Source organism: Pristis pectinata, chromosome 27 (genome assembly GCF_009764475.1).
Source record: "Pristis pectinata isolate sPriPec2 chromosome 27, sPriPec2.1.pri, whole genome shotgun sequence".
NCBI lineage: Eukaryota > Metazoa > Chordata > Chondrichthyes > Rhinopristiformes > Pristidae > Pristis > Pristis pectinata.
The window spans coordinates 19,792,864-19,815,037 of record NC_067431.1 but is presented as its reverse complement, the minus strand read 5'-3'; the positions used below and the strand labels follow the sequence as shown (position 1 = coordinate 19,815,037).

The 22,174-nt window shown below is 42.8% G+C and overlaps 1 protein-coding gene across 3 annotated transcripts in view; it reads right to left on the bottom strand.

Annotated features, from left to right (window-relative positions):
• phldb1b (pleckstrin homology-like domain, family B, member 1b) overlaps positions 1 to 22,174 on the bottom strand; it is a 300,640-nt gene that overhangs the window by 177,389 nt on the left and 101,077 nt on the right. For all 3 annotated transcript variants that reach the window (XM_052039867.1, XM_052039868.1, XM_052039869.1), the window contains exons 2-4: positions 19,977 to 20,075; positions 11,245 to 11,368; positions 2,351 to 2,530 (exon numbers count right to left, since the gene is read on the bottom strand). In XM_052039867.1, coding sequence (XP_051895827.1) covers positions 2,351 to 2,530; positions 11,245 to 11,368; positions 19,977 to 20,075 — 403 coding nt within the window. The remainder of the gene's footprint in view (positions 1 to 2,350; positions 2,531 to 11,244; positions 11,369 to 19,976; positions 20,076 to 22,174) is intronic.

The window sequence follows — 22,174 nt, the reverse complement described above, 5'->3', positions numbered from 1 at the left end:
CATTATTAGTGGTGCAGTCTTCTCTTTGAGATGTTCCTCCTGTCCCCAAAGATGAATGTAAAATATCCCAATGCACTGTTCAAAGAATTGCACCGGTGTGTGTATTTGCCACATTACAATGGTGCGTACAAACAGAAGTATTCCAGTGGCTGTTTAGAGCTTGAGGACATTCTAAGGATTAGGAAGTCCCGACGTAATCTGAAGTCTTTTATTTTTTTTCTTCTTTCAAACTATTAGTCCTTTTCCTTATTCCTGCTCAAGCCCAGATTGTTAAAGGGAACTTTTCACTAGATTTCACAGATATAATTGTATCGGCAACTTGTCAAGGCTTCCTTGATGGCATCTCCCAAATCCACAACTTCCACCCCAGAGAAGAACAGAAAGCACATGGATATACCTTCCATTCCTTTCCCAGTTCACATACTTTTGGATACTTGCTTTCATTAAGTGGTGCTGAGAATATAATAGCAGGGCAGTTATTGTAAACTATATGAACCATGGACTAGGTCACAGCTGGAGTACTGCACACAGTTCTGGTCGCCACACTATAAGAAGGATGTGGTTGTCCAGGAGGGGGTGCAGAAGAGGTTCACCTGGATGTTGTCTGGATTAGAGCAGTTCAGTTATGAGGAGAAACTGAATAGGCTGGCATAAAAACAGAAATTGTGGGAAATAGCAGGTCAGGCAAAAATCTGTGGAAAAAGAAACAAATTGATGTTTTAGGTCAAAAACCTTTCATCAGAACAGGAAAATATATAAAGAAAAGGTAGTTTTGTGACAGCGAAGGTGGCAGGGAGGATGGCTAGGACAAAGGAAACGTCTGTGATAGGGTGAGACCCAGACCAATGAGTTAATGGAGCAGTTGATTATACTTTGTCTGTGTTCTATATTGCTAATAGCAGGGCTGTGGAACGTGCTCAGCAATCAGGCTGTATTAACAGAGAGAACCAAAATCACCAATGGATAACTTGCAGAAATGGCCAGTTCAGATAGAGACAGGAAAAGTGAGTTACCTCAAGTTGGAGAATTCAGTATTGAGTCTGGAAGACTGCAATGTGCCCAGAAGGAAGATGAGGTGCTGTTCCACAGACTTGTGTTGGGTCTCATTGTAACAGTGCTCAAGACCACAGACTGATAAGTCACAGTGGGAGTGGGATAGAGAATTAAAGTGGTAGGCCACAGAGTACTTAGGACCACTTCTGCAGACTGAATCCAGGTGTTCCGCAAAGTGATCAGCCAATCTGTGTTTGTAGATGAGACCACATTGTAAATATTGAAAGCAGTAACACTGGATCGGAAGAAGTGCAAGTGAATCACTGCTTCACCTGGAAAGACTGCTTGGGTCCCTGGATGGTGGGAAGGTGAAAGGACAGGTGTTGCACCCTCTGTGGTTACCTGGGAGAGTGCCGTAAGACAGGGAGTGACTAGTGGGGACCAAAGAGCAGATAAGGGAGTCATAAAGGAACGGTCCCTTCAAAATGCTGGAAGGGGAAGGGAGGCAAATATATTTTTGGTGGTAGTGTTTGTGGAACTTGCAAATGATGGAGTCTGGTGGAGAGAAAGCGAGGACCAGGAGAACTCTGTTCTTGCTCTGTCCAGGAGGAATTAGGTAAGAGCAGAGGTGTGGGAGATACATGAGATGTGATCAAGGGCTCTGCCCATTATGGTAGATGGGAATCTATGGTTCAGGGAAAAGGGAGACATTTTGGAGAAGTGTGCAGCAAGTGTTATCATCAGAACAAATGCGACTGAGACTGAGGAACCAGGAGTAAGGGATTCAGAGGGGATTTGGGGAAGAACATTCTCACCCAGAGGGTGATCAGAGTCTAGAATTCACTGCCAAGGGGGGGTGATGGAGGTAAATACTTCCACAACATTTAGAGACCACTTGAGATGCCAGGACATAGAAGGCTACAGACTGAGTGCTGTGAAGTGGGATGAGTACAGACACTTGATGGTCGGCACAAACAGGGTGAGCCAAAGGCCTGTTCCCACGCTGCATGACTCTATGACTATACAATCATTCCAACTTGGAACCATATCACTGATCCCTCATCAGTACTGGGCCTAAATGCTGGAACTCCCTAACCCTACATCACTGTGAGTATATTCACAAACACACAACAATGCTTTTAGAATATGGCTCACTGCCACCTTCTGAAGACAATTAGGGGTGGGAAGTACATGTTTGTCTTGCCAGCAACACTCATGTCCCAGGACTGAATGGACAAAAAAAACTCTTTATTTTCTTGCAATAGGAAGTTGGGATGTCTTCTGCCTGGCAAATGTACCACGTAAATGCAAGTTTCAACTCACATTGAAATTCCATTTTTTGATCACTTTCTCTTACCTTGGGTTAGGCGTGTAGGTTGCTTCACCTGGATTCCATCGATTGCACACAGGTTCCCATATGGATGCAGGGTTATAACTCCATTTTGGTTTTCAATATGGCAATGCTGAGCTGCGATACCAGGACCTTGAATGCTGACGTCTTGTGAGGGACTATCCGAACTGCCAAATGTGGTCTTCCCTGTGAGGAGGGGGCAAGAATCACAAGAATGTCAGGAGACTGACTTATCCTTTATAAATGGCAGAAGACAATCGAGGCAAAGGCCGCTGCAAAACAAGGAAGTCTTGGTGTGTTTCCAGCTCTGAATCTTCTCCACTATCCACCACCCACTCCCATATTCCTATCCCCAACAGGGAGAGACATTTGGAGACACAAGAGACTGCAGGTGCTGGAAACTGGAGCAAAAGACAAAGTGCTGGAGGAACTCAGCGGGTCAGGCAGCATCTGTGGAGGGAAATGGACAGTCAATGTTTTGGGTCGAGATACTTCATTTGGACCCTTCATCCAGTAGACAGAGACATTTGCTTTGATACAATCTGTCAAGTACTCTGGCCAACAAGGCAGTACGTTTGAATGGGCTGCTTCACCATGGGAAGCACTCACCTTCGAGGCTGACTCTCTCCTTACTGAGCACTAGAAGTGGGAACCCTGCCTGCTTTACCACTACTCAGTCCCGGGGAACTGAGTCCAATTGTACCACCCACTGTAGTGTTGCAGGGTGCAGGATTATGTACAGCACGGAAACTGGCCCCTTGTCCCACTGCCGTGTTGAAGGATGCATTAAAGATCAATGCAGCCACTGCAAGTACTTTGGGGGAAGGGCCACAGTCCAGGGTCCTGCTGCCATTGGACACTGAGGGGCTGGGTTCTGTGCAAAAGCCTCTCAAGCACTTCTTGGGTGTATCATTGAAAGAGGAAAAGAGTGGCATTGATGCACTGTAAGAGTATGTATTGGCTTGATGGCACAATTAATGTAAAGAAATGTGCACTGATTGTATTTCCAATATGTATATTTTTATGAATAATGTATATTTTTGAAATTAAAAAATGTTATAGAGAAAATTAGCTAACAGTACAGGACACTGATTGAACCTCTCCTTCTGACTCCATGGAAAGGTGCATAGAGACTCACGAACCAAATTCATTTCAAAATCGATCAGAAGTACAAAGGCAAGTAAGTTGAATTTGGTCTATAAAAAGCAAAGATCCCATATGAACACACTCTTCCTACCGCACAGTGGCTCTGGTGAGATACAGTGAAGACACATATATTGATCTGACCCCTTCACAAGAACACATGGCAAGCTCGACTTTAAAAATATTTTGAGTTAAAAAAAGACTGACTGGACAGGGATATAATTAGCTACGTTGTGGTTGGGCTTAAAGAAATTAACAGTTACTGACTGGTTAATATATTACAACAAACACAAAGAAAGTGGGAAGTTTAACAAAGTAGTTTCATATAAATGGGTGAAAACAAACCATCTGACCCTTGCCCTGACTCATTTCTGGATAACAATAGTTCGTCATTCTCACTACCACATGTAATCAAAGATGTGGGAACTAGGACTTTCCTGTAAGTTTATCTTAGCATTATGTGGGTCATGTGATTACCAACTAAGCTATTTGTGGAGTTTTATCATTTGTTTTTGAAATGTACATTGTAAGAAGCATTCACATCTTTCATTTTGTGCAGCATCTTTCATATTCCAAACAGCTTTACAGCCACTGAAGTCCTTTTGAATTATGTTCACCATTGTGATATGTGGGAGGAATTGATGGGAATGTGAGGAAAATAAATGGGCTTGGCTTAAATGGATGCTTGATGGTTGTCACGGACTCACTGGGCTGACGGGCCTGTTTCTGTGCTGTATAACTCTATTGACTTTATAGTGTGCGAACTATAACTGGTTCATAACAAGCTCCTGTAAACAACACTGCCACAAAAAAAAACAGATAAACTGTTTTAGAAACACTGACTCAGGAAATAACATCAGCCAGGACACCAGGCATAATGTCGCCTGACTGTCTTCATAATAGCGGACAAGGATTTCTTTTACATCTAACTGAGAGAATGCTTTGGGCCTCATCTCCAAGAAGTACCTGGGGTTGAGGGCCTGAGTCAACTGGAGAACTGAGAGGGAGATTAGAAGGTGGAGGGGCCAGAGCCACAAACAGTGAGAGGGTCTGGTGGAGAGGTCTTTGTAGGATAAGGGAAAAGTCAATACTGTGTTGAGGCGGAAGGGGTCTGCAGGGGCTGGTGCTGAATGGTAAGAGGTTAGAGTGGGATTTAGCTTGGCGGGGTACCAGGTCAGCACTGTACTATGAACATCTAATTGTCAGAGTGCTCAATAATGGTCTCTCCCAAGACAACTTGGTCTAATTTTCTTCCCAGTGACTCAAAAGGAGCAGGAGTAATTTGATGTTCAGCTGACGTGGAAAGTGATATTGACACTGAGAAGTGCTCAGTTACATTTCTAGAGTGACTGAAACAATCTAAAACTGGACATAATTGCATTTCACTCTATGGTAAGTACACTTCCCGTGGTTTGACAAAAAAAAACAGCACTAGGCGAGCCGAAGTCTTTATACGTTAGGTTCTGGAATTCCTTCCCTCCACCTTTTCTCCTTTAAGATTTCCTTAAATCTGTGGAATAGACTGGTCACCTGTCCTACTGAGTATGTGCCAATTTTGTTTGATAGTATTCCCATGAAACTTCAACATCAGTGCTCTATAAACGTGAAGTGTTGTTGTCCTTAAATTTTAGTCTTTTCTGTTCTCTGACACTCCAATGGCAACAAAGGTCAAAAAGAAAATCTCAACTGGACTTGACATAATCTTCAAGCCTGTGGTATTTCCGACATTGGCTCATAAGCTAAATGAGCTACAAAGTCTTGTCATGAACTATTCTGGGCATCAATTCCATTCAAGCCAGAGCTCATTTTGCAGCTGGATGATTTCCCTCCCAACTCTGTAACGCTGTGCAAGGAGTGCACATGCCTCGGTGACTGTTGTTTTGTGATGGAAGGCAGCAGCTTCACACAGTCACCTCCCCTTCCTACAGCAGCTGTGCTGAGAGTTAGCTGGGTCAGAAGTGACTTCATCAAAAATCAATAGTGAAATTAAAACCAGTCATCAGAACATTTCCTCTTCCGTACTTTACTGTGTTTTACATTGGAACTCATTGCAAATGAAAGGAATTTAAAGAATTAAGCTACTGAAAAGTTTGTTTGAAACCACAAGCTAAAGCAATATACTTCAAGACACATCACAGTGACACATACAGAGCGACACACGCATACCCAAACGCATGCACACAACTATACATCTATGCACCATCTGCTGATACATAGACACTACACACCAGTCTACAGACACAGAGGGACACACAGGTAGGCAAATTGGTATGCAAAACACACGCATACATACAGAACCATGAAATCACAAGATCACAAAACAAAAGAGCAGAAGTAGGCCATTCAGCCCATCAAGACTGCTCCACTACCTCACCATGGGCTAAACTATTCTCCCATCTAGCCCCAATTCCTGGCCTTTTCCCCATATCCCTTGATACCTTGACTAATTAGATACCTATCAATCTCCTCCTTAAACACCCCCAATGATCGGGCCTCCACAGCTGTATGTGGCAACGAATTCCATAAATCCATGACCCTCTGGCTAAAGAAATTTCTCCTCATTTCTGTTCTAAATAGGTACCCTCTAATTCTAAGACTGTGCCCTCTTGTCCTGGACTCACCCACCAAGGGAAACAACTTAGCCACATCTATTCTGTCCAGTCCTTTCAACATTCTAAATGTTTCTATGAGGTCCCCTCTCATTTCTTCTGTACTCCAATGAATACAGTCCAAGAGCTGACAATCGCTCATCATGTGCACATATACACGTACAAAACTGCTAAACAAAGACAAGACACATGAACACACACAACATACAGTACAGAGAAATACAAACATAACTAGAAGCACAAGTATACACTACTCACATTGTTATCTTAACAATACAAGATTTGCACACATACTCAGGCAAACATAATCACAGAATCATAAATACACACACACACACACACACACACACACACACACACACACACACACACACACACACACACACACACACACACACACACACACAAGAAATACACAAACACTCTTGCACGTCCAGCCCACAGTCAACCTGCAAACAGTTGAAGGGATGGAGAAGCAGCTCCAGGTTCAAGGGTGGTTCATGACAGAGCGATCTACAATGGCAGCAACAGTGAAACATCAATCTTGTCCTCAGCCAATGAAGTAACACTTGTCACTGCCATCTGTGGCTTTGTGACCAGATGTGCAGCAATTTTAGAAAAATCACCTCTTTGGATATAGCAAATGAATAATCCAAAGTGGGCATGTGGTGGGGGTCGGGGGGAGGGGCTCGAGGATTGGGGGTCCCCAGGAGAAGCAACATAGAGAATGGGGGGAGGGAGAGAAAAGAGCAAGCAGGGTAGGGGCCAGAGAGGGAGAGGAAGAGGGCAGAAAGAGAGAGTGCTAGAGAGAAGGGTAAGAAGAGAAAGTAAGAAAGAGGAGAGGGAATATGAGAGACAGCAGAAAGAGAGAAAGAGAGAGAGAAAGGGACAGAGAGAATGAGAAAGAAAGAAAACTGCCACAGTGCCTTTACCTATACCTGTGGAGCAATCATTGTTGAAATGTAGGAAATGCAGCAGCCAATTTGTGCTCAGCAAGGTTCCACAAAGCAATGTGATAATCTGCCATTAGGTGTTGATTAGAGATAATTATTTGCCATGAATCCCAGAAACACTCTTTGTAACAGTGCCGCATATCTTCAGCATCACCTGACTCAGGGCCTCGGTTCAAAGACACGACTGTAAATCCACTGAACCACAGGGGAAGCAGGGCGGCTGATGCAGAAAGTCACCGAACAAACAAGGTGACAAAGTTGCTCAGCCGGTGAGGCCTTCCAGCCGAGCTCAACAGGATTTTTAACAGCCTGCTGTAAAAAATAAAATGCTTAATTCCAACAAAATGACAGGCCTCAGGAATCAGCTGCTAACTCCCACCAAACGTGGGCAGCAGCAAGAAAACAAAGCTCCTGTATCCAAAGTACAACATGGAAACATTTCAAGAAGGCACTTACCTCAAATCTTTATTTGCAAGTGGGGGGGGGGGGGGGAGAAAAATGAACCAGCTCGAAACTTAGTTGAGTTGCAGCTCTGAAAAAGTTCCTTATTTAGTGGATAAAAGTGCCGCTATATTGAAACAAGTGACCTCTCCACTGAGCACATTCAGTGGCTTGATTGGTCTACTGTGCAGAGTTCAGGCCTGAATGTGCAGGCAGCGTGTTATCTGTCTGTGCACAGCCTTTCCGGGGAAATTTAATCTGATCCTTAATCCCCATTTCCAGCACCAATCGGCAGGCTTCAAGAATGGACAATAGGATGTCCAGCAAGGCGCTTGTCATTCTTTCCAAATCTCAATTAAAAAACACCCTAAGATATGTTCTCAAAACAACTCAGCAGTACACTTAAGCTTTTGTTTTGAGTATTATTTTTCAGCAAAAATCACAGGCAAATCTTTGCACCACCATTGATAGATGTGAAATTTCAGTTTATTTGAAGATCTCATGGAAGTGATATATATTTATTGGTTTCTTTACTTCATTTTATTTGACATGGAAGATTTAGAGGAATTTTCTCACATGCCTTCCTCCTTTACATTAAACATCTGAAATTCCAAAGAATTTTAAAGATTATTGGCAAATACTGGAAGAGTTTGAGAACTGAAATGCAGTAATTACCAGGGGGTTCAAAAAGAATCAGAAATAGGCAGCAGAATCTGCCAGGTTTAAACATTAGTGTTTCAGAACTGTTCTCTTTTGCTACCTATAGGATATAGGTGCTTTGGCACAGTGGGACTCAACAGATTTCATCACCTCAGGCATGGTCTCAGGATAAGGGTTGGCATTTAAGACTGAGATGAGGAGGTGTTTCTTCTCTCTGTGAGCTGTGAATACTCCAGCTTAGAGGATTGTGGAAACTGCATTATTAAGTATCTTCAAGACTGCAGTAGAATGATTCTTTGATGAGGGTGGAATCATGGGTTTGGGGAATAAGTGGATGAGTTCAAACATCTAAATGGACAAGACCTTGTTGAATGGCAGAACAGGCTCCAGGCATGATTTGATCTTGTCCTGGTTCTGTACCTTTTGTCCTTCCAAGCCCCTTTGAGAACCATTTTGTTCATCTTAGTCCTCAATGTTACCAAATACAATCCTGGAATATTATCCAATGTGCGGCAGGTATTCTTGCCAGGGTTCTCAGGGTTTTGAAGGGGAGGTGATCAGTTTGTGAAACAAAACACCACTGAACTTTCTGCTAATAGACGGAATGTACCCAAAGACAAATTCAACAGTTTTAGTTTTCTACACTCACTAGTCATCAGGCACATCCTCTTAGCCCTCCCATCGTTACAGGTGAATGACCCAGGTAAAGCCTCGGCTCGAAGTTGTGATCTTAGGTCTGAGAAGAGTGGAACAAGCTGGAAAGCTGTAGTGAGAGCATCCTAGAACATTCAGCCAAAATGACAGCAGGGTTTGCAAGTGAAGATGGAACACGGGGAGAGTCACAAGAACGAGTAATGTGATCAGGGATATAGAACAAGAAGAAATGCAGTTGACAGGGAAATTGGAAGAAAAATAGACACATTTATAAAACTCTTTCATGCCGACAGGATGTACAAACTGCTTCAGAGCCAACAAAGTAACTTTGGAGTTTACGAGTTGCAATCATGTTCTTAATGCTGTAGCCAATTTGAACACATACACACAAACAGCATCATGGTAATTATCAAATAATCTGCTTGTCAGTGATATCAACAAAGGATATATATATGATGGCCTGGTCACTAGGGGGATCTTTTCACTCAAATGAAAGAGCAGAAGGTGCCCTCAGAATGGGTGCCTGGGAGTGTTGGCATAGGCTTTGATGCCCAGGTGTCTGGACTGAGCCATAAACACATTTTAAATTACAGTAAATGAAAACTAAAGAATGCAGACACTGGAATCCAAAATAAAAGCAGAACATCCTGAAACATTCAGCAGGCTGGGTAGCATCTATTGAGAGAGAAACAGCTCATGCTTGCGATCCAGGACTCATAGTCAGGAGTGGGAAAAGTGAGGAGAGTTTTCAGTAAGAGGGAAGGTTGTGGAGGGATGTGTAGGACATGGGGAATACCTCCGACAGGATGAGTCCAAATGAGCTGATGGGTGCAGGTACAAACATATTAGGCTTTTTTGTCTGTGTAATGTGTTGATAATGGCGAGGCTGTGAGACATGCCCAGCAGACAAACGATATGAATAGGATAAGGAAAATGGAGGCAAAATGATGACTGGCAGAAATGGTCATTTCTGATAAAGACAGAACGAAAGAGAGAGTTACCTAAAGCTGGAGAATTAGATATTGACTCTGGAAGTCTCCAACAAGATTCCACTACGGACACATATTCCTCTCCATTCAACTTTCAGCATTTCAAAGAGATCACCCCCTTCACAGTCCCATGGTTTGCTTTTCCATCCCTACCAACCATTCACCATCTTACTGCACTTTTCCATCCAACTTCAGGAGATGTAACACCTGTCCTTTCACATCAGACCTTCCTACCATCCAAGTATCAAAGAGTTCTTGCTGGTGAAGCAGTGATTGACTTGTACTTTTTCCAATCTGGTGTATTGCATTTAGGATTCAAAATGTGGTCTCCACTACACTGGGGAAACCCAAAATGCAGACTGGGTGATCACTTTGTGGAGCACCTGTATTCAGTCTGCAGGAGTGACCCTGTCACTTTAGTTCACCACATCACTCCCACACTGTCTGTGGTCTCTTGTATTATTACAACAAGGCCCAACACGAAGTTGAGTAAAAACATCTTGGGCACATTGAGCACATCAACCTTCCATCTGGGCACATTGCGGACTTCCAGACTCAATAATGAAGTGTCCAACTTTAGATAACTGGCTCTTTCTTTCTGACTGTATCAGAACTGTCCATTTCTGCCTGAGATCATTTTGGCTTGGTTTTCCCTGTTCTACCTGTTGGTCATGCTTTGCCATTTACAACATATTACACAGATAAGGAAGCTTAATGTACTTGTTACCGCACCCATTAATCTATTTGGTCTCACCCTATCCAAGATATTTCCTTTGCTCTACCCATCCGTCTCTCACCTTTTCTCCTACTGAAAGCTAACTTGTTTTTCTCTCTTTTCCAGTTCTGATAAAGGGTCCTGGAGCCGAAACATTAACTGTTTCTCTTTCCACAGATGCTGAAACCAGGTTTCTGGTTTTACCTCAAATTACAGGGCAATCCACTGAGCTGTAGCCAATGTGAAAGAAAAACATGAAATGCCAGAGATACTCAGCATGTCAAGCAGTGTTGAGAGAGAGAGAAGGGGGAGGGGGAGAGAGAGAGAGAGAGAGATAGAGAGAGAGAGAGAGAGAGAGAGAGAGAGAGAGAGAAGTTGCAGAGACAGTAGAGGGGTGGAGAAATCAAAGGGAATGTTTGTAATAGGATAAAGACCAAGAGAGTCTGTGATGGAAATGGTGGTGATGTCCGCTGAGAGAGGATGGCAAAGGCTTGGTAACTGCAAAAGACCCATCTGGAGGAGATGTAGATAGGAGGAATTGAATGAGAACAGAGGACAGAGAAAAAAAAGGAAACTGTGAGATGGAGAACACAACTGTTGCTGGAAATCTGAACTAAAAGATAATGTTGGAAATAACAACAGGTCAGGTAGCAACTGTACAGAGAAAAGCTGAGCTAATGTTGATGACCTCTCAGTTGATGCCCCAGTTGTTAACTAATCCCCAGCAATCTCTCACCTTCTTCAAGTGGAAGCAACGTGATGGCGATGCTGAGGCGACCACTCCCAAGGCTGACCAGGTGCGGCTTGTCCGTCTGTACTTTCAGCCCCTTCCCTGTGTCAATCAGGTCCAGAGGGGTGTTCTGGCAGGAAGAGAAAAGGGTCAACACGTGTTTGCCAAATGGCTTAGGATAATAGCAGCAGCAGTAAGCCACCCACCCTCATATTATAGCCCACCACCTTGTCACACCATTCAATGGATCATCACAACTCCACTCAACTCCACAGTAATAAGCTGCAGAGAGTGGCGGACTCAGCCCAATACAACACAGGCACATCCCTCCCCACCATTGGTAGTATCTACAGGAGACGCTGCCTCAAGAAGGCAACATTCATCATCAAAGGTCCCCAGCATCCGGGTCATGCCATATTCTCGCAGCTGCCATTGAGCAGGAGGTACAGAAGCCTGAAGTCCCACACCACCAGGTCAAGAACGGCTACTTCTCTGTAACCATTCGGTTCTTGAACCAACCAGCAGAGCCATAATCACTACAGTATAACAACACTATGACCACTCTGATCACTTTGCACTAAAATTGACTTATTTTTGTTCTAATTGTGTTCTTTCTTGTAAAAATTGTATGATTTATGTTTAATTTATGTTTTTCTTGTGACTATTGCTTATCTGATGCTATGTGCCTGTGATGTAAGTTTTACATTGCACCTGTGCGTACACGTACTTGTACATATGACAATAAACTCGACTTTGACTTCCTCACCTGATCCCAAAATCCCTCAATTCCGAAAATTCTACCAGTTTTAGTCTTGAACATATTCAACAACTGAACATCCTCAGTCCTCTGATTCAGAGAATTTCAAAGATACACAACCTTTAGAGTGAAGACAATTCATATCATCTGAAATGGCAGTTCCCTTATCTGGAGACAATGCTTCTCGGCCTCAAATTCTCCTGTTGGGGAAATAGCCTCTCAGCACACCCCAAAAATATGATGCATCTCAACAATTTCAACTCTCATTCTGCTAAACTCCACAGAATATGGGCTTTTTCTACTCAATAACACAGACCCTTTAATAAACAATATACATAACATGTTTAAAATAGTGAGCTCGTATATGGAAAGGATGTTTGTCTTGGCTCAACTGACTTAATATTCTCACTGTGGGACAACAAACATTACGACATTTTTCTGGAACTGAAATATGACCCAGAATTATCAAAAGCATGAATAACATGACATGTCAATGGTGCAATATCCTCCCCTCATTCTTGTCAAAGGCCTTCATACCAGTTGAACTCCTTTTCCTCTATCAACTGCAATTTGTTGTCCAGCCTTTGGGAAAGGCCCTCACTTGCTTCCTCTCTCACTTAACTGTAACCATTCTCTTCCCACTTCTACACTCTCAAGTGTCCCTCAAGCACACACAATGCTGCATCATGACTCCACTTCCAACTTTAAACGTTCAACTCAGTGCGAAGTGAAACGTCTCGCCAAATTGTTCCAAGGCAGAGCTGAAACTATTTCTGGGTGAGATTTGGGCTAAGTTTCAATTACTACAAAGAATTTCACAGATATTCTTCCCATTATTACTGTGCTATGTCACCTCTCCCCAGAGTTCCCATGTTTTGGGTGGGGTGGCCAGTGTAATATTGTGATCCACAGGACATCACCACTTCATGGGAATGGCTGATACGCCATGGTATGCATATTCACTGCTTCACAAAGAATCTCTACTTCTACCTCTGAAATCTCTCTCCCCAACTCCTCAGCCCCTCTTCTGCAGAAACACTCATTCATGCCTTTATCAACCATCCACCTCACCCTCAGGCATTTCAACTCTGCTGACATTGTCCCATTCTGTAGAATCCTACTCACCTATAACCCTGCCTCTGTTGACTGATTGGTGCTGCTCCTCTTCTCCACTCACCTGAGAATTCCTTCAGTTTAAATGTGTTCACAGATGTTCCAGTCTCTGCTACCTCCTCCTTCCCTAAGTTGCTATCCTTCTAAGACCCTCTATTCCTCAGACATCTTTACCCCATCCACAGTGGCAATCAACAACTGCCACTCCTTCAGTTCAACACTGCAAGGTGACTACCAACTAAACCTCCAATATCAGCAAGTCCAAACCAAAGTTTGATTTGTTTCTGATTGTGCCACTATCATTTAATGCCACTAATCTTAAAGGAAAAAGAAATGAACTCTCATTTGTGTAGTGCCGTTCACAACCTAAGGACATCCCAAGTATTTTACAGCCAATGTTCTAATGTAGGAGTCTGCAGTAGACAATAAACACAATATGATTGTGACTGCAGTTGGAATGATTTTGACTGAGGGACAAGTATTGGCCAGGACATAGGGACGAATTATCCTGCTCCTTCAGATTGTGCAGTGGGATCTTGTATTGCCAATTAAAGTGGTTGACTGGGGTACGGGTCAACACCTTATATAAAGAGCAACACCCACAAACAATGGAATACCCTCTCAGTACAGCACTAGAACTGCCTGCCTGGGTTCTGCGCCTGTCACAGCCTGCCTGAGCTACAGCTGCCACCTGTAGCAAATAGCCTTCATCGTCTACAACAGGGGCCGTTCCTGGTGAACAAGCAACCGGATAACATCTGAATACTTATGTTGCCATGGCAGCTACAAATCCTTTGAATTCCAACTGCTCACCCATGGGACATGTTTGTTGAGAAATGTCGCTACAGCCTTGTTTCAATTAATCAGAAAGCACTATACCATCACCTCCTGGTTCGGAGAGCCTGGATTCCATGAGGTCACCTTCTAAACCACCTTTCCACGAGTGTTCATTGTATTTCATCAATCACAGGAATTGCATTGTGTCAGATTGGAGAATCCCCAGTCTAATGTGTCTGGGACTTGCCATTTGTAGTAGGGATAAACAAGGGACCACTTCAATTTTGTTGTATACCTGGATAATCGACCCTCTGTGTGTGTGTGTGTGTGTGTGTGTGTGTGTGTGTGTGTGTGTGTGTGTGTGTGTGTGTGTGCTTGTGTATACACACATATGCATGTGCATCCATGTGTATGTACTTTGGAAAGATACCATCTCTACAAAATCTTCCAAACTCACTGAAAGAATAATTGCATCACCATCATTATCCTCTCACAGACCAACATCCCCAGTACTGAGGCCCTCATTATACTGACTTGGCTCTGTTGGGCTTGGCCTGACACCAGGCTCCCAAAACATACACTGATTCCGAGCTCTGTCATAGGAAGAGATTTCTGGGAGGACAGAGAAAAAGATTCAGTCCATAAATGTTCAATGTAGCGAAGGGATTTTCAGGATGGTCCTGAGAACTTCAAGTCAAGTTGAGTCGAGTTTATTGTTACGTGCACAAGTACGGTGAGGTACAGGTGCAATGAAAAACTTGCTTGCAGCAGCATCGTAGGCACGTAGATACAGACAACACACAGAATATAAATTATACATAAATTATACAAGGCAGTGAAGAGAGAAAAAAAACTCTGCAAAAACAAGACATTAGTGCAAAAAAAACACAGAGGCAAGTTCATGGTAGTGCAAGAGGTGGTCTGTTGTGTTCCGTTGCTGAGGTAGGATTAGGGTTGTGCAGGTCGATTCAAGTCTGTGCATCGTGAGCACCCAGAAGCCCTGTATAGGCTGTAGAAGGAGTGCATCACCTCACAAACTAATAGCACTCCCCCCCACGCCCCACTTTCCCCATTCCTCATCTGGCAACTCCGACCCCATCTGTGAAAGAGTCTGTGGTTCCCACCTAAGGACCCACAAAAACAGAATGGAAGAAGTCCTCCTTGATCCAGGGGGACCACCGGAGAAGAGAAGACGTGTGCGCTTATGGGGAGTGTGTACATGCAAGTATTGAAATAACTTTTTCCTTTAAAATGGTCCTCATGTTTATTGTTCCTAGATTACAACAATGGTTATAATAAACTGTAAACTGCTTTGGGATATCCTCAGGTTGTGAAAGGCTTCGCATAAATGTGCGTACTTTCATTCTTAAGGTGTGACAAATAGTGCAGAGTGTTCTAAAACACTGTGCTTCAACTGAGAAAGCAAAGATAGTGCTGCAATTTGTTTTTAAACACAAGGGTAAGAATTCCTCCAATCAAGGTCTGTTGCCAACATGGTAAAGACTATGATCAGAGAAAAGCTTCCATCCCATAATGAAGAGCTGTGGGACACGCTATCTCCAAAAGTGTAGCAGGCAAAGCAGAGCTGCACTAATAAGATTAATGTTATCCAATTACATTCAAAACGATTTGGCAGCAAACACACTAAAGTGATTAAGAGATAGGCTGTGCAGTACTTGTAACCAGCTCTTCCAAAAGTCAGACGAAAGATCTCACAGTATCAGCAATGGCATGTATGGAATGCTTTGATAACTGTATTTAATCAGGCACTAATGCAAACGCAGTGCTGTTTTTTATGATCAAAATGGACAGAAGTCACACTCGATTCAGTCTATGTGGGATAGGGGGTAACATTCTTGCCTCTTATTCAGAAGGTCAGAAAGTCAAACCAGCGTAGAACATACCCTATGATGCTGGAGGAACTCTGAAAGCCAGATAGCATCCAGATGCTGCCTGGCCTGCTGAGTTCCTCCAGCATCATCGTGTTTTTCATCTAGATTCCAGCATCTAGTCCTTTGTTTCTCTAGGACTTACACTATGAATGGTCAGGCACTAGGGAGTGTAATGGAACAGAGAGACCTAGGAGTGCAAGTGCATAGTTCGTTCACAGGTAAACAGATAGTGAAAAAGGTGTTTAGCACGCTGGCCTTCATCAGGCAGGTACAACAGCATCATTTAAGAAGCACTTGGATAGGTACATGGAGGGGCAGGGCTTGGAGGGATATGGGCCAAATGCAGTAAATTGGGACTAGCTGGGTGGGCACCGTGGTTGGCATGGACCAGTTGGGCTGAAGGGCCAGTATCCATACTGTATTGCTCTATGACTCTATAACTCCGAGGTCGAGAGTTCAAGACCCATTCCAGAAGTTTGAGCATGCAATCTAGTCTGAAGCTCCATGCAGTAACAACTTTCATTTATAGAGCCTCACCAACAGTGAAAAATGTTTCAGAAGAACATCAATGCTGGGACATGTGAGGTGACATTAGACAAGATGTGCAAACACTTGGTCAGAGATAGATTTCAAGTGCATGTTAAGGGTGGAGGTCAGGGCAGGGAAGTTTTGGGAGAGGATTTCAGGGTTTAGGGTCTTGGCTGAAAGCATGACTGCCAATGGTGCAGCTATTAAATTTGAAGGTGATCAAGAAGGCTTAATAATGGGGCTGTAGATATCTCAGCAGGAGGAGTATAAAGAGATAGAGAGGGGTGAGAAGCATGGAGGGGTTTGAAACTTCAATTTGAAATGTTGATTGTGGTATAAGTAAATAGGAGCAAACACACAGATGGGCGAATGGGACTTAGGGAGGACATCAGCACTGGAAGTTTGGATGATCACAAGTTTAAGGAGAGCAGAAGGAGGGAGGCCAACCAAGATGTGATGGATAGACAAGTCTGGAAGTACAGAGCTGTGAATGAGGGTTTCAGAAGCTGCTGAGCTGAAGTAGGTGCAGAGCAGAGTGATTTTCCAGCGATGGTTATAGGTTGTTGGGTTTGGGGTAGGGTGCACTATGTGGCAAAAGGAGTTTAATGTGTGAGGTCATGCACTTTGGTAAGAGGAATCAAAAGGCGGATTATTATCTAAGCGGAGAGGGACTGCAACTGACTGAGGTTCAGAGGGATCTAGATTTTCTAGTTCATGAGTCACAAAAAGTTAGCAGGCAGGTCCAACAAGTGGCTAAGAAGGCAAACAGCACGTTGGTCTTCAGTGTGAAGGGGTTGAAGTTCAAGAATAGGGAGGTTTTGTTACTGTCATACAAGTGTTGGTGAGGCCTCACCTGGAATACTGTGCAGAGTTTTGGTTCAACTACATAAAATAGGATATAAAGGCATTGGGGGCAGCCCAAAGGAAAGTCACCAGGCTTATTCCTGGGATGAGAGGGTTGTGCTATCAAGAGAAGCTGGACAGTTTGTGTTTATATTCCTTGGGGTTTCAAAGAATGAAAGGTGATTTTATTCAAACATGCAAGATCCAAAGGGAGCTTGACAGGGTAGAGGTTGAAATATTTCCACTAATGGGAGAGTATTGAACAGGGGCATATACTACAAACTAAGGGGCTAGGCATTTAAAACTGAGGTGCATAGAAATTTCTTCTCTTAGAGAGTAGTGAATCTCGAGCATTCTCTGCTCCCGAGGCTGATGGAGAGTAAATCATTAGAAACATTTAAGATGGAGATAGATAAATATTTGAAAGATCAAGGAATTAAGGGTTATGGGGAACTGGCACAGAAGAGGAATTGAGGCTAGCATAGATCAGTCATGATCTTATTGAAGGATGGGGCAGGCTTGAGGGGCCGAGTGACCTGTTCCTGCTCCTATTTTCTTGTGTTCTTGGTACAAAGCTCATTTCAATGTGGCACCCATGGTCTGAACAGTTCGGATCCAGAAAGTGGTTGGAAAATGGAACTTGTGACAGAGACTATTTTGGATGCCTTCAATCTTCCCGTAGTTTAGTTGAGAGGAAATTTCTGGTTCATTTGGTCCTGGATATTGGACAGGGGTCTGAGAAGGAGCTGCATTGCCAGAGAAAAACTGGGATTACAAAGAACCAGTAGGAGGGAAGTTGTCACTGGTGTCTGTGCCAACATTTATCCTTCAGCCAACTTGACGAAAAATAATTTATTCAACCATTATTAAATGGCTGGTTTTGCAGCTTGCTGTGAGCATATTGATGGTTGTCTTCTGTAAAGTTAACAGTGATTATACTTCAGAAGTACTTCATTGGCTGTGAACAAAGTTGCATTTGCATAGTGCCTCTCACAACATCAGGCTGCCATGCAGCATTTTACCATCATTTTAAATTTTACCATCATTTTATGACTGTTATAATGTGTGAAACATTGCTGAAGCACTCATACTGGGAGCTTTCCATTGTTGCACTCCTTGATACAGTCCATTAAAATGGATTTTAAATTCCAAACTTTGATGCAGAATGAATAAATTGACACATGCACCACATTCCGGGAGTGCTGGGAAAAGTGCCAAAGGTGCAGACTGACACTCACAATTTGGAGTAGCTTTCCTTCTTCTGTTTACAACTAGTTCAAATAGCAAGTTGACAGACACCAAGAATAATCTGGCCAAGAACTGTCACTGAACCAGGAATGGTGACAGAAGATAAATCACACATTCATTGTATAAAATAGGCCCAAATCTCTGCTGAGAAACATTACTGAAACCCATACTGGAAGCTTTCCATTCCTGCCCTTCTTGTTGCAGAGTCCATTAAAATGACTGGATTTTAAATTCCAAACTATGATGTGGAATGAATAATGAATTGACACATGCAGCACATTCCAGGAGCACTAGGAAAAGTGTTGGTGGGCCAAACACAGTCAAATGGGATTAGTTTACATTGGCATCTTGATCGGCATGGATGAATTGGGCTGAAGGGCCTGTTTCCTTGCTGTATAACCCAATGAACCTATGAATCTGTTACTTGGAATCTGCTAGTACCTCAGCTTCCAGCCTTCTTCATATCAGTCCCCTCTTGAGTGAAGATCCCACTCTTGCCTGTCATTATATGAGCGAATTATCACTTTCTAAATGAACAAACTAATGCTCACACCCATCACCATTTTGGAGTTTCTGGGTTAAACTATTAGCACCAATTACCTCATTAATACATACTTGTGTAAATGGATGCCTCTTACCCAAACTACTCTTGACTTTTGGTCACAGTTTACAAAAATATTCAACACTGAGGCTGCCTATTTAAATGTTTAGTATAAAAATTCTGTATGGAAGCAGTTTCAGGCTCTGGTGATGAGGCAGTGTTGAAGCCCAGCTTCTGAAATCTGTCTCAGAACCCCGCCATCAAGTTTTGAAGGAAAGTCATCAACTGACTCCATAAAGTGCAATTGAATCACTTGTTAAAAGTTGTATGTAGACAGTACCAGATGATGTCTCCAACATGTGTCACTTTTGTTTCCTCTCAAGTGGGGAGAAAGGGTGCATTTTTACAGTTCCTATGATCTGCTCAGGATTTCTCCAAGTGTTTTGCAGCCATTGAAAGAGGTTTGAATGCCACGCTCAGAAGTCAGCCAACCTGGACAATGCAACTTCTCATAAATAACAAGATAACTAACCGGATAATCTGTTTTATTGACATCAGTTGAATAATAAGTGTTGGCCAAGAGACTGGGAAGAACTTTGGAATCTTTTGCGTCTATCCAAAAGGAAAGACATCTCTTCTGAAAGTTCTCATCTCTGACATGAAACTCTGCATGGGAGCTTCACTAGAATGTCAACCTTGGTAAGAGAATTTAATCTCTAAAGTTAGACTTTTATTATTATTATTTACAGAGTGGTAACAGGCCCTTCCGGCCCAACGAGTCCGCGCCGCCCAACAACTTGAATACTTAAGAGATGAATGCTACCCACAGAGCCAGAACTGCAGTGCAAGTACTGTGAAATAGCTAATCCTGAAAATGTTACATTACATTCACACACATTGCAAACCAATCAGTCTGCCAACCTAGCATCTGCGATGCCTCAGAATGTCTATCCATACTAAAATAGACCAATAAATAAAAAATGCTGGTAATATACTCCAGATGTAAATGTCCAAATTCTTTTGACCCAATATGTTTTACCTGAATGGTTTTCTGTGCTTTCTTCATTTGGTCTGGAGTGTTTCTGTTTTGCTTGTCCATGATGTCATTCACAATCACACTTTCACACTCCTGGATGTCCTGAGATTAGGAGAGAGAAAGAAAAAACATCTATTTTTATTTTCATATGTTATTTCCTAGAATTTTACACAGAAGACCATTTACCCCACTGTGTCAGTTTTTTGAAAGAGCAGTTCAATAAATCCAACTCTGAATTTTCCAAGTAACTCTCTAATTTTTCCTCATTTTCAGGTAGTTATTCAAGTCACTCTAAGGGTTTTTACTGAATCTGCTTCGACTGCCCTTTCAGATTGACACATGGATTGCATAGAATCATAGAAAATCCATGGCATGACAACACACATTGGGAGCATCAGGTTAAAGCCAGTCGATAAAGTGCTTAATCTCACCTTCAACCACTGGGTCTGTAGCCCTGTTGGATACAGCACCTCAAATACACATTGATAATGTGATGAGAGTTTCTGCCACCATCACCCTTTCAGGCATCCTTCCTAGTGAAAGAAAATCTTTTCATCTCCCTTCTAATCCCGCAAACAACTAGTTTATATCTCTACCCTCTTGTTTTTTGACCCATCTGCAAAGGAAAATATGTCCTTTCTGTTTATTTTATGTGGCCCTCTCATAGTTTTAATCACCTCAATTAAATTTCCATTTATGATCTTCTGTTCCAAGTAAAATAACCCGAGCTCATCCAATCTTTCCCCATAGTTACAGTTTTCCAGTCATGGCAACATCTTCATAAATCTTCTTTGAATCCTTTCTAGTGCAAGCACATCTTATGGTGACCAGAACTGTGTGCTGTACTCAAGCTGTGGCCTAACTACAGTTGTATACATTTCAACAGTACCTCCTTGCTCTTACATTTTGCATTTCAGCTGGTAAAGAAAAGTATCTACCTTTTTACCCACTGCGTTGACCTGTCCCACTCCTTTTAAGGATCTGTGAATGTATGCTGCAAGTTCCCTTTGAAACTCTTCTCAATAACCTCCCTTTCATTGTCTTGGTGCGCCTCTTCAAATGCATTACCCTATACTTACCTGGACTGAAATGAGCCTCAGGATATAAAGATTAATGCACATATTGCTCCTTCTTTATGGGTCTATGAGGATAGTGGGATAGATAAGAGATGTCTGCACATCTGGTTTAGTGAGTTTTCTGGATTAAGAGGCTTCTCTCAGAATATGAGCCTCCAGGGACAAATTCTAAATTGACAAAGAATTTACACCATCAGACCACTGCTTTGGATATAGAGGTACATCAACAAGAAACGATTGCCAACCTTACTTCTTTGGACCAGCTCAGTTCTGATGAAGGGTCCCAGACCTGAAACGTTAACTGGAGACACAAGAGACTGCAGATGCTGGAATCAGGTGCAAAAAACAATCTGCTGGAGGAACTCAGCGGGTCGAGCAGCACCTGTGGGAGGAAAGGAATTGTCGATGATTCGGACTTCACCCTGATGCAGGGTTTTCACTCAAAACATCAACAATACCTTTGCCCCCCACAGATGCTGCTCGACCATCTGAGTTTCTCCAGCAGATTGTTTGTTGCTTCTGAAGCATTAAATGTTTCCCTTTGCACAGATGCTAAATGACCTGTTGAGTTTTTCCAGCAGTTTTTGTTTTTATTACTCCTCTTGTGGTGTTCAGATTAAATCTACTCCACTCCTCGATTAAAATGTACCTCCAGTCAAGTGATTCCAACTAAAGAAAGAAATACTTCCTGATACCTGTCACTTTGCCTATGGCCTCTGCTCCCACTCCCGTTCCCTCTTCTACTCCCACCCGCTGGCTGTATCTGAATGAAATACCCCTCATTTACTCTCTCTATCTCCCCTGAATAATAACTTGAAATGAAAAGTTATAGTTCACTGCGACTAATGGGACACATTCAGGGATCAAAGCACATCTGGTCATTTGCCTAAATCAAGTTGCTCCAGTCACAGATCACTAATAATCCACTGGTACAGGCAAAGTTAAGGAATATTTTAACAGAGTGTTAAAAAGTCTTGAAGGGTTTTGAAGGCTTAAATGGTGGTGGATGGTGGGTATATGGAACAAGCTGCCAGAGGAAGTGGTAGAGGCAGGTACAGGTACATGGATAGGAATGGTTTAGAGGGATTTCCCAAATGCAGGGAAATGGAACTAGCTCAAGTAGAT